This window comes from Palaemon carinicauda, chromosome 31, assembly GCF_036898095.1.
Source record: "Palaemon carinicauda isolate YSFRI2023 chromosome 31, ASM3689809v2, whole genome shotgun sequence".
Lineage (NCBI taxonomy): Eukaryota > Metazoa > Arthropoda > Malacostraca > Decapoda > Palaemonidae > Palaemon > Palaemon carinicauda.
In genome coordinates, this window is record NC_090755.1 from 6628596 (window position 1) to 6641095 (window position 12500).

The window sequence follows — 12500 nt, forward strand, 5'->3', positions numbered from 1 at the left end:
GGCTTCGGAGGTGGATTCCATAGGCCTGGTGGCTTCGGAGGAGGATTCCATAGGCCTGGTGGCTTTGGAGGAGGATTCCATAGGCCATATGGACACTTTGGTTAGTTCTGGTCACAAGGCATCACTGATTCTCTCTCTTGAACAATCTATCAAACACACCCCCCAAAATACAATTCGCTAAATCCAATTTAATTGTTGTAACAGGAAGAGAAGAGATCGATATTGTATTTTCAAGTGAATAAATTGTTGAAGTTTCCAACCTGTTTTTTCAATCACCTTGACAACATTGAATATGTAATATCTGTCAGCAAAACACTGAACATTCGTATGATGACTTGAAAAAGACTTTATGGCAATATCATTTAAATGTTATTCATTTACTGGGAAGATTTACATGATTAATGAAACTTCATCATGACTGGTGAGTTATATAAATAATGTTAGTATATCTTCAGAATAGCTCAAAGATTATATATCTGGTCACATGAAAAAATTATGCAGGAAGGTAAACAGAGACATTGATGTATGACTATTTCAAACCTATGAATCTTTAGAAGGATTTTGCATCAAATATTTTACGTTGGGAAATCAGACAAAATTCTCACATTTTGAATCTAACAGAGTATGTAGAAGACCGTTTCGAAAACAAACTTCTCAACGGTACTGTATTTGTAGACCTTACAGCTGCTTATGATAATGTCAACTACAGAGCACTCCTCCTCAAACTTACTAAAATTGTGACGAACACTACCCTCGTTCACATCATAGAATTCCTTTTGACTAACAGGCACTAATTTGTTTAAATGGATGGCAAATGGAATGGAATCCCTCAAGGGGATGTTCTACCTCCTATACTATTCTTTCAATATATATACAAACGACCAGCGTGAATTCAACAACATACGGCGATTCATCTATGCTGACAAACAATTTTATTGCTACACAAGTCAATAACTTTTCAGCAATAGAACAACACCTCAATAAAGCTCAAGAGGACCTAACTGAGTACTATAAAAATGGCTCCTTAATGCCACCCCTGCAAAGACTCAAGTCTGAGATTTCCTTTTAAACAACTGCTTGGTAAATAAACCCCTGACCAATAAATGGGGAATTGGAACTATTGAATCAAATAACTCGCCATTCTATCTTGGTGTAATTCTAGACATGACACTCTCCTTCAAACAACATGTGGAGAAGATAAAGAAAAGGCAGTTGAGCAATAACAGTTTGTTGACTAAGCTAGCAAATTCACAGTGCAGAGCTGACCCTTTTATCTTGAAGCTGTGTGCTTTGGCGCTGTGCTTTTTAACAGCTGAATACTGTTCTCCCATATGGTATGGGTCTGCCGTGCTCGGAATGTTAACTCTGAACTCAACATAGTCTGTTGCATCATCACATGTAACTAAAAGCCAATACCTCTTCCACCCCTCTACAAGCTTCCAGTAAAGAAGAGAGAGAGAGAAGCAATTGTCTGAAAACAGGCACCAACTCCACTACCAGCAAGGGGTACAGCCAAGACTGAAGTCAATTAAGACCTTTGTGACTCTCGACAGCCTTGGCAATGAATCTCTGAAGACGATGAAATAAGACAGATCAACATCACAGTGAATGCATTCATCATCCAAGTGAAAATGTCCCCAATGGCATATCATTCAGCCGAAAAGACTGGGTTGCACTCAATCGTGCTAAAGGAAAAGAAGGAAAAACTGGGGATAATTTTCTCAGGTGAGGACTTTCTGAGAGTGCTCTGTGCACCTGTTGAGAACCCATCTAATCTAAGAATCACATACTTCAAGGTTCGCTGAGAGGTTTCTTAAGAGGTCTTAGCTGTTCTGATGACGATTTCGTAGAAGCTGACCCAACTGCCCTCTATTGGCTATTGTGGTGGCGTGATAGGATATGATATCATTATAACTAGGAAGACTAATGTGACTACAAATATCTTAGCAAGTCTGTAATATATGATAAATACCTCAAAAAGTATTTGAGGTAATTCTACTATATTAGTTTCATTGCAGTACAAATTCTTAGCTTAAAAGACTCGAGAAAATATGGAAATGGAGAAATCTAAGTTTTCTAGAAAATATCTGTAAAACAAAATACTATTCATAGCTTTGAAGTTCTAAGTTTTGTTAATCCTTTTGGACAAAAAATAATAATTATAAAAGCCAAATATCTTGTAATACTTAGATACTTTATCAAAAACCCAACGAATGAATTCAGTTCTCTCAGATTTTTTTTTAATTTTTTTTTTTACGGCAATTTGATTGTTGATGCTATATCAAAGCTCGAAATAATTGCTATGATATAGAATGAAATGTCTTCTAGACATATGAATGAAACAGCCAAGAAAATATCTTGATATTTTCCCTAAAAATAACCGAAGTTGTTAGACGCAGAGGAATTGGAGGACCCATTATTAAGATATGTTTTCTTCTTCTTCCTGCTTTCCTTTATATTGTAGAACGAATGGGGAGGAAGGATACAGATCTTAAGTCAAAGGATATTTCTATAGACTTCATCTGGAGATCAGTATCCAGGAAATGAAGACAGAAGGAAAACTAAAACAGAAGGTTATTATGGAAAGTCACAAATAAAATCTAAGGACAAATCTCCAACGCTGATAAGGGAAAACCAGACTGAAACAAATATGGAAATATAATCGGATGTCTCCAGCAGGAAAATTACAAGACGTTCCCTGATCATAAACCATTTGAACTTTCTTCTTCTTCTTCTTCTTCTGTTTTTCTTTCATCCCTCCTTATCACGCAGGATTCGGGAAGTTTTATTCCGGATGTAACCAGATTGTGGAACGATCTTAATCTGGCAGTTAAATCAGTGGAACATGAGAAGTTCAAATTTGCAAATGTTGTTCTTTGAAATAGATCGACATAAGTCTCATTTCATAGTTTATAAACAAATGATCTATTTTAATGTGGTTACTGATCCTTAAATACTTAATATATATATGTATATATATATATATATATATATATATATATATACATATACTGTATATTCGAGAGAGAGAGAGAGAGAGAGAGAGAGAGAGAGAGAGAGAGAGAGAGAGAGAGAGAGAGAGAGAGAGAGAGAGAGAGAGAGAGAGAAACCAAAATCCGACTGAAATTATAGCATTAGGAGTTAGTGATTCATTTGGGAGAATATCAAAGGATAAAATCAAGTTTTTTCACAATAAAGAAATTAAGAAGAAAACGAGATTAGGAAGTATAACGCATTGCAAATATCTAAGAATGATATTATGGAAAATCGGAAATTCCGGTCAATTTATCTCTATAGGATATTCTAAAATATGACGCGTCATCACCCTCGGGGTATATGTTGCCCTTGGAATTTTGGAAATAAAAAATTCTGTTTAAATCTAACTATCCTATGTCCAATATTGGCCATTTTTATAGAGTAAGGTATTCATAATACATAACACATCATGCATGATTATCTACGGGTATACATGCTCGCATTGCATTATAAAGATGAAGAAATAAGCAAGTCACTTTTCCATCGCTTGAGGGAGCTGGCAACTCAAAGTTAATCACGAAACCGGGTAGGTCCCAAGTGCTCCCCTTGTCCGATGCCTTTCGGAAGCGTCCGGCAACGTTGGAGGCGTTCGCTCTATATAAGAATGACTTTTCTGTGGAAAGACGAACAGTGTCTTCCAGACTCGAAGATCGATAACACATCCTTTCCTTTGTCGCAATGAAATTTGTGAGTTACTGATATTTGAGTTTTTTTTCTGAGATATTGTTAAACTTAGCTTTAGATATTTTTTTGTTTTCACAGAATTTATTCCAAATATTTTTTCCTGACTACATAAAAGTATTTTCTTATTTTGTTGATACTACAAAAAAGTAAATTTTAACACATATTTTCAAAAATAAGTCAAGTAGATAATTATTCGATTTCATTTTTGCACTAAATATTTGTTTAGAAAAAATATCGAAACCTTTAAGTGTCATAAAAATTTTGTAGAATATTGACTAATTTTGGTAGCATTTTGGAAACACATTTCTAAATTATTTATTAAGATATACAAATAGTTTAAAATTCTATAAACTTGTTATATTCATATAATCAATTGGATTACTTGGAAATAGAGTTATACATTTTTCTATTTCCCAAACGTGCTCACTATTTCACAGATTATTTATACAGGATGAATACTCTGTAAAATTGTTTTTTACAAATATACTTACTATATATATGTACACACACAAATATATATATATATATATATATATATATATATATATATATACGTATATATACACATATATTTGTATATATGTATATATGTATATATATATATATATATATATATATATATTAATATATATGTATGTATATATATATGTATATATACATATATATATATATATATATACATACACATTTATATATATATATATATATATATATATATATATATATATATATATATATATATATATCAAAGTTTTAACAATTTTTGGCAATTTCTACTCTTTTTCTTATCACTTATCTTATGTCTTTATTGTGAGTCTTTATATCATTGAATATATGTATCAATAGTATAAGATATATGTGATGGAGTGTAAAGTGAGACACATAAATTCCTGACACACATCGCTCTGAGGAAGTGTACCCTGACACACCCTTACTGCCTGGCGAGTTGTTGTGTGAGCCCCGCCCACCACCTAACTGTTAGGTTAGTCATCTCGCAGTAAGAGTTTGATAAGATGCACTCTTCGGAGAGAGGTGTTACAGAGAGGTGTGACAGGAATTCCTGTGTCCAGCTGTACATGTGTAAAGAACTAAATTGGAAACTGAAAGTAAATGAAGCCTTCCTTTGATTCCCAGGTTCATCTCTGTCTCGTCGTGATGGTCGGCTTGGCCTTCGTAGGCCTATCGATGGCCATGCCCGATCCCTATGCTCTGGCGGACCCAGAGGCTGATCCTCATCGTGGTTATGGTGGCTTTGGTGGCTTTGGTGGTGGTGGCTTCGGAGGTGGATTCAGGCCTGGTGGCTTCGGAGGGGGATTTAGGCCTGGCGGCTTCGGAGGTGGATTTAGGCCCGGTGGCTTTGGAGGAGGATTCCATAGGCCATATGGACACTTTGGTTAGTTCTGGTCACAAGGCTTCACTGATTCTCTCTCTTGAACAACCCATCAAACACACCACCCAAAATACAATTCACTAAATCCAATTGAATTTTTGTAACAGGAAGAGAGGAGATCGATATTGTATTTTCAAATGAATAAATTGTTGAAGTTTCCAACCTGTTTTTCTTAATCATCTTGACAACATTGATTATGTAATATCTGTCAGCAAAACACTAAACATACTTATGATGACTTGAAAAAGACTTTATGGCAATATCATTTAAATGTTATTCATTTACTGGTAAGATTTACATGATTAATGAACTTTCATCATGACTGGTAAGTTATACAAATAATGTTAGTATATCTTCAGAATAACTCAAAATTATATATATGGTCACATGAAAAAAATATGCAGGAAGGTTTTGGGCAGAGTCCCGTCTGTAAATAGATACATGCTGTATGGCTATTTCAAACTTATGAATCTTTAGAATGATTTTGCATCAAATATTTTACATCGGAAAAGTAGAAAAAATTCTCACTTTTTATGGAGAACAAATAAAATCGCCTTTCTACTTACATGAAAATGATTTCTCTTGCTTATCCTAAACTGCTAACTTAGCATATCATTGTGACTGTGGAACTACATTTGGAATACCTAAATTTGGTAAAAGGCTAAAGTAACGTCATTGTTAAACCCTAAAAAGTACCCTAAATTCCCAACAGCTACAGATCTATTTCCCTCTTCCACTGTACCCTATACAAACTGTACAAGTGTCTGGTTCTGGGTTGCATACAACCTACTGTAGATGAACAACTAACGCCCAATCAGGCAGGCTTTCGGTCTGGACGTTACTCCTGTGGACAGGTGATGAATCTAACACGTTATATAGAGGGTAGTTTTGAGAATAAACTCCTCAACGGTAATGTATATGTAGACCCTACTGCTGCTTACGATACTTTTAACCACAGAACACTCCTTAAATTTGTCAAAATTGTGAAAAGCACTACCATCGTTCACATCATAGAATTCCTTCTGACTAACAGGTGCTATTCAATTGAAATGGTTGGTAAACATAGCCGTTGGAAGCTCCAAAAGAATGGACTTCCTCAGGGTGCTGTTCTAGCTCCTATCCTATTCAACATATATACAAACGACCAGCCTGAATTCAACAACGTACGATGCTTCATCTATGCCGACAAACTTTTTCATTGCTTTGCAAGCCAAGAAATTTGTAGTCATAGAAAAACTCCTCAGTAAAGTTCTTGAGGATCTAATTGAGTACTATAAAAATGGTTCCTTGATGCCAACCAAGGAAAGACTCAAGTCTGTGCTTTCCGCCTAGACAATCGCTTGGCAAATAAATCCTTGAACATTAAATAGGGAAGTGAAAATATTGAATCAAATAACTCGCCTGTCTATCTGTGTGTAAACTCTAGAAAGGGCACTCTCCTTGAAACACGTGGAGAAGATAAAGAAAAAGCTGTTGAGCCATAACAGTTTGTTGACTAAGTTGGCAAATTCACAGTGCAGAGCTGACCCTGTTATCTTGAAGCAGCGTGCTCTGGCAGTCAGTTACTCGGCAGCTGATTACTGTTCTCCCATATTGTACGGGCCTTGCCATGCTTGGAAGGTTGACGCTGAGCTCAATAAAGCCAATCGAATCATCAAAGGCAACGCAAAGCCGTCACCTCTTCTGGGCCTCTACAGTCTTGTAGGAATTTGTCCACCATTCATAGGGCGTGAAGCATTCAGTAAAGTAAAGAGAGAGAGAAGAAATTTTCTGACGACAGGCACTCTCTCCACTACCACTAAGGGGTGCAGACAAAAATGGAGTCACGTAAGACCTTTGCAACAGTCGAGAGCCTTGGGAATGAATCTCTAACGATCTACAGCTTGAGACGATGGAATAAAACTGATCAACATCACAGTGAATTCATTTCTCGGACAAGTGAAAATCTCCCTAATGGCATTTCATTCAGCCAAAAAGACTGGGTTGAGCTCAATTGTACTGTAGCAAAGAAAGGAAGAACTGGGAATAATTCACTCAGGTGAGGAGCTTCTTAGAGCGCCCAGTGCACATGTAAAGAGCCCATCCAATCTATGAATAACATACTCCAAGGATCCCTGAGAGGTCATGTACCGTACACTAACGGCTTTATTTTTTTTATCCTATCACTCGTTCTTCCCTGCACTGTTAATAAACAAACTTGGAGGTAGCAGGTTGGCCAGGGCATAGGCCACCTGTTGAAATACTACCGCAAGAGAGTTATGTGGTCCTTTGACTGTCCTTACAGAACTAGATTGGATCCTTCTCTCTGATTACAGTTCATTTTCCATTTGCCCACACATAAACAGAATAAATTAGCCTATTCTTTACATATTCTCCTCAGTCCTCATGCACCTGACAACACTATGATCACCAAACAATTCTTCTTCGCTCAAGGGGTTAACTACTGCACTGTAATGGTTCATTGGCCTTTTTCCTCTTGGTAAGGGTAAAAGAGACTCTTTAGATATGGTATGCAGTTCTTTTAGGAGGAGGACACTCCAAAATCAAACCATTGTTCTCTAGTCTTGGGTAGTGTCATAGCCTCTGTACCATAGTCTTCCACTGTCTTGGGTTAGAGTTCTCTTGCTTGAGGGTACACTCGGGCTCACTATTCTATCTTATTTCGCTTCTTCTTGTTTTGTTAAAAATATTATAGTTTATATAGGAAATATTTATTTTAACGTTGCTGCTCTTGAAATATTTTATTTTTCCTTGTTTCATTTCCACACTGGGCTATTTTTTCTGTTGGGGCCACTGGGCTTATAGCATCCTGCTTTACCAACTAGGGTTGTAACTTAGCAAGTGATAATAATAATAATAATAATAATAATAATAATAAACCTGATATCTCATGTTTAATTTTCTTTGAATTGTTTTGACGTTCTTGCTCGCAAGTCCAGGTATTTAAGCTCGATGTCTGTTTAATAAAGTTTAGTTTCATTCACCTCGCCTCTAAGTTACAACCTAACTGCTCGCTCGCATAGCAATTTCGTAGACGCTGACCAAACTGCCCTCTATTGGCCATTGTGGTGGCGTGATAAGATATGCTGATATCATTATAACTAAGAAGTCTAAGGTGACTAGAATTTTTCACCAAGTCTACAATATATAATAAGTACAACAAAAAGTATTTTTTTAAAGGCCACTCCTGAATGGCAGGGGCAAGGAACAGTGCCATTGCCCTATCAAGCAGGACAATGCCCTAGAAACTGATCATACATACATATGATCAGCGCCCAAGCCCCCTCTCCACCCACTGATGACTCAGTGGATAGACTTATAGGCTCCCCCAACCCTCCCATCCTTAGCTCAGCAGGACTCAAACCCCAGTATGGCGTTTACCAGTCAGGGACGTTACCACATCGGTCACCACAACCCTACATCTACAGGATTATTACCCAGCACATGACGTCAGAGGGCAAACGTAAAGAGAAGGTTATTATGGAAAGTTAGGAATAATATCTAAGGACAATATCTCCAACTGTGATAGGGGAAAACCAGACTTGGAAACAAACAAGGAAATATAATCAGATGTCTCTGGCAGGAAAATTCAGGGACATTCCCTGATCATAAACCTTTTGAACTTTCTTCTTCTTCTTCTTCTTCTTCTTCTTCTTCTTTCGTCCCTCATTACTATGTAGTATTCTGTAAGTTTTATTCCGGATGTAACCAGACTGTGGAAGGATCTTAATCTTGCTGTTAAATTATAGGAGCATCAGAAGTTCAAACTTGCTACAAATGTTGTTCTTTGAAACAGATTGACATAAGTCTCATTTCATAGTTTATAAACAAATGATCTATTTTAATGTTGTTACTGATCCTTGAATTTAATATATATATATATATATATATATATATATATATATATATATATATATATTAGAGAGAGAGAGAGAGAGAGAGAGAGAGAGAGAGAGAGAGAGAAACGAAAATCCGACGGAAATTATACTCCTAGTTATTGATTCATATAGGAAAATGTTAAAGGATAAAATCAAGTTTTCTCACAATAAAGTAATTAAGAAGAAAACGAGATTAGGAAGAATAACGCATTATAAATCATCTAAGAATAATAATATGGAACATCGGAAATTCCGGTCAATTTATCTCTAAAGGATATTTTTAAAAATGACGCGTCATCACCCTCGGGGCATATGTTGCTCGTGGAATTTTGGAAATAAAAAATACTGTTTAAATCTAACTATCCTAAGTCCAATATTGGTAACTTTTATAGAGTAAGGAATTCATAATATATAACACATAATGCATGATTATCTACGGGTATACATGCTCGCATTGCATTATAAAGATGAAGAAATAAGCAAGTCACTTTTCCATCGCTTGAGGGAGCTGAGCGTGAGTTAATCACGAAACCGGGTAGGTCCCAAGTGCTCCCCTTGTCCGATGCCTTTCGGGAAGCGTCCGGCAACGTTGGAGGCGTTCGCGCTATATAAGAATGACTTTTCTGTGGAAAGACGAACAGTGTCTTCCAGACTCGAAGAACGATAACACATCCTTCCCTTTGACGCAATGAAATTTGTGAGTTAATCATATTTAAGTTTTTTTTCTGGGATTTTCTTAAACTTAGCTACTTTGATCATACATGGCTTTGGATATTTTTTTTTTTCACTGAATTTATATCAAATAATTTTCCTGACTACATATAAGTATTTTCTTATTTTATTGACGACTACGAAAAAGTGAATATTGACAAAAATACTCCAAAATACGTTCCATAGATCTTTTTTTTTCTTTATTTTTATAATATTTGTAGTAACTGGATTTCACTTTTACACTAAATCTATGTATAGAAAAACATCGAAACCTATAATTGTCCTGAAATTTTTGTAGAGTATTGACTATTTTTGGTAGCATTTTGGCAACACATTTCTAAATCATTTTTTATGATATACATATAGTTTAAAATTCTATCAAGTTGTTAAATCTAGATAATAGATGAGATTACTTGGAAATATAGTTATATTTTTTTCTATTTCCCAAAAGTGCTCGCCATTTTACTGATTATTTATAGAGGATGAATACTCTGTAAGATTTTTTACAAACATACTTACACACACACACACACACACACATATATATATATATATATATATACATATATATATATATATATATATATGTATAGATATATATATATATATATATATATATATATATATATATATTCACATATATATATATATATTTATATATATACATACATACATATATGTATATATATACTATATATATATATATATATATATATATATATATATATATATATATATATATATATATATACTGTATATATATACACATATATATACATATATATATATATATATATATAAATATATATTATATATATATATATATATATATATATATATATATATATATATATATATATATATATATTTCAAAGTTTTACCAACTTTTGGTAATTTCTACTCCTTTTCTTATCACTTATCTTATGTCTTTATAGTGAGTCTTTATATCATTGAATATAGGTATCAATAGTATATGATATTGTGATTGAGTGTACAGTAAGTCACATAAATTCCTTGCACATAACGCTCTGAGGAAATGTACCTTGTCAGACCCTTACTGCTAAGCAAGATCCTGTGTGTGAGCCTCACCCATCCCCTAAATCCCCTAACTGTTAGGTTAGTCATCTCGCAGTAAAGGTTTGATAAGATGCACTTCTTCGAGGAAAGGTGTGCCAAGAATTCCTGAGTCCAACTGTACATGTGTAGAAAACTAAATTGGTAATTGAAAGTAAATGAAGCCTTCATTTGATTCCCAGGTTCATCTCTGTCTCGTCGTGATGGTCGGCTTGGCCTTCGTAGGCCTATCGATGGCCATGCCCGATCCCTATGCTCTGGCGGACCCAGAGGCTGATCCTCATCGTGGTTATGGTGGCTTTGGTGGGGGTGGCTTTGGTGGTGGCTTCGGAGGTGGATTTAGGCCTGGTGGCTTCGGAGGTGGATTTAGGCCTGGCGGCTTCGGAGGTGGATTTAGGCCCGGTGGCTTTGGAGGAGGATTCCATAGGCCATATGGACACTTTGGTTAGTTCTGGTCACAAGGCTTCACTGATTCTCTCTCCTGAACAATCAATCAAACACACCACCCAAAATACAATTTACTAAATCCAATTGAATTGTTGTAACAGGAAGAGAGGAGATCGATATTGTATTTTCAAGTGAATAAACTGTTGACGTTTCCAACCTGGTTTTTCAATCACCTTGACAACATTGATTAAGTAATATTTGTCAGCAAAGCACTGACCATACTTAGGATGACTTGAAAAAGATAATATGGCAAAATCATTTAATTGTAATTCATTCACTAGTAATATTTTCATGATTAATGAAACTTCATCATGACTGGTAAGTTATCAAAATAATGTTAGTATATCTTCATAATAACTCAAAGATTATTTATCTGGTCATATAAAAAAAATTATGCAGGAAGGTTTTGGGCAAAGAGTCCTGTTTGTAAACAGAAACATTGCTGTATGGCTCTTTCAAAAATATGAATCTTTAGAATGATTTTTCATCAAAAATTTTACGTTGTAAAATCAGACAAAATTCTTACATTTTGAATCTAACAGAGTATACAGAAGACCGTTTCGAAAACAAACTTCTCAACGGTACTGTATTTGTAGACCTTATAGCTGCTTATGATAATGTTAACTACAGAGCACTCCTCCTCAAACTTACCAAAATCGTGAAGAGCACTACCATCGTTCACATCATAGAATTCATCCTGACTAATAGGCACCAATATGTTTAAATGGTTGGCAAATGGAATGGAATCCCTCAGGGCGATGTTCTACCTCCTATACTATTCAACATATATACAAACGACCAGCCTGAATTCAACAACATACGGTGATTCATCTATGCCTAAGAACTTTTTTATTGCTACGCAAGTCAAGAACTTTGCAGCAAGAGAAAAACACCTCAATAAAGCTCTTGAGAACCTAACTGAGTACTATAAAAATGGTTCCTTAATGCCAGCCAAGCAAAGACTCAAGTCTGTGATTTTCACTTAAACAACTGCTTGGTAAATAAACCCTTGAACAATAAATGAGGAATTGGAACTATTGAATCAAATAACTCGCGTGTCTATATTGGTGCAATTCTAGACATGACACTCTCCTTCAGACAGCCTGTGGAGAAGATAAAGAAAAGGCAGTTGAGCAATAACAGTTTGTTGACTAAGCTGGCAAATTCACAGTGCAGAGCTGACCCTTTAATCTTGAAACAGTGTGCTTTGGCGCTGTGCTATTCAACAGCTGAATACTGTTCTCCCATATGGTACGGGTCTTGCCATGTTCGGAAGGTTT

General features: G+C 35.4%; 3 protein-coding genes across 3 annotated transcripts in view; all 3 read left to right on the forward strand.

Annotated features, from left to right (window-relative positions):
• Positions 1-259, forward strand: part of LOC137624857 (neuropeptide-like protein 31) — a 1757-nt gene extending 1498 nt beyond the window's left edge. The window contains exon 2 of the mRNA XM_068355807.1: positions 1-259. This exon is cut by the window's left edge and continues 171 nt beyond it. Coding sequence (XP_068211908.1) covers positions 1-105 — 105 coding nt within the window. The 3' untranslated portion in view covers positions 106-259.
• A 3348-nt stretch (positions 260-3607) lies between these two features.
• LOC137624859 (H/ACA ribonucleoprotein complex subunit 1-like) lies at positions 3608-5272 on the forward strand. Its single transcript, XM_068355810.1, has 2 exons — positions 3608-3723; positions 4855-5272. Exons 1-2 carry the CDS (start codon positions 3715-3717, stop codon positions 5116-5118), a joined length of 273 nt encoding a protein of 90 aa, XP_068211911.1. The 5' UTR covers positions 3608-3714; the 3' UTR covers positions 5119-5272.
• A 4262-nt stretch (positions 5273-9534) lies between these two features.
• Positions 9535-11376, forward strand: LOC137624860 (H/ACA ribonucleoprotein complex subunit 1-like). The gene is made up of 2 exons (XM_068355811.1): positions 9535-9685; positions 10956-11376. Exons 1-2 carry the CDS (start codon positions 9677-9679, stop codon positions 11220-11222), a joined length of 276 nt encoding a protein of 91 aa, XP_068211912.1. The 5' UTR covers positions 9535-9676; the 3' UTR covers positions 11223-11376.
• Positions 11377-12500: the final 1124 nt, after the last annotated feature.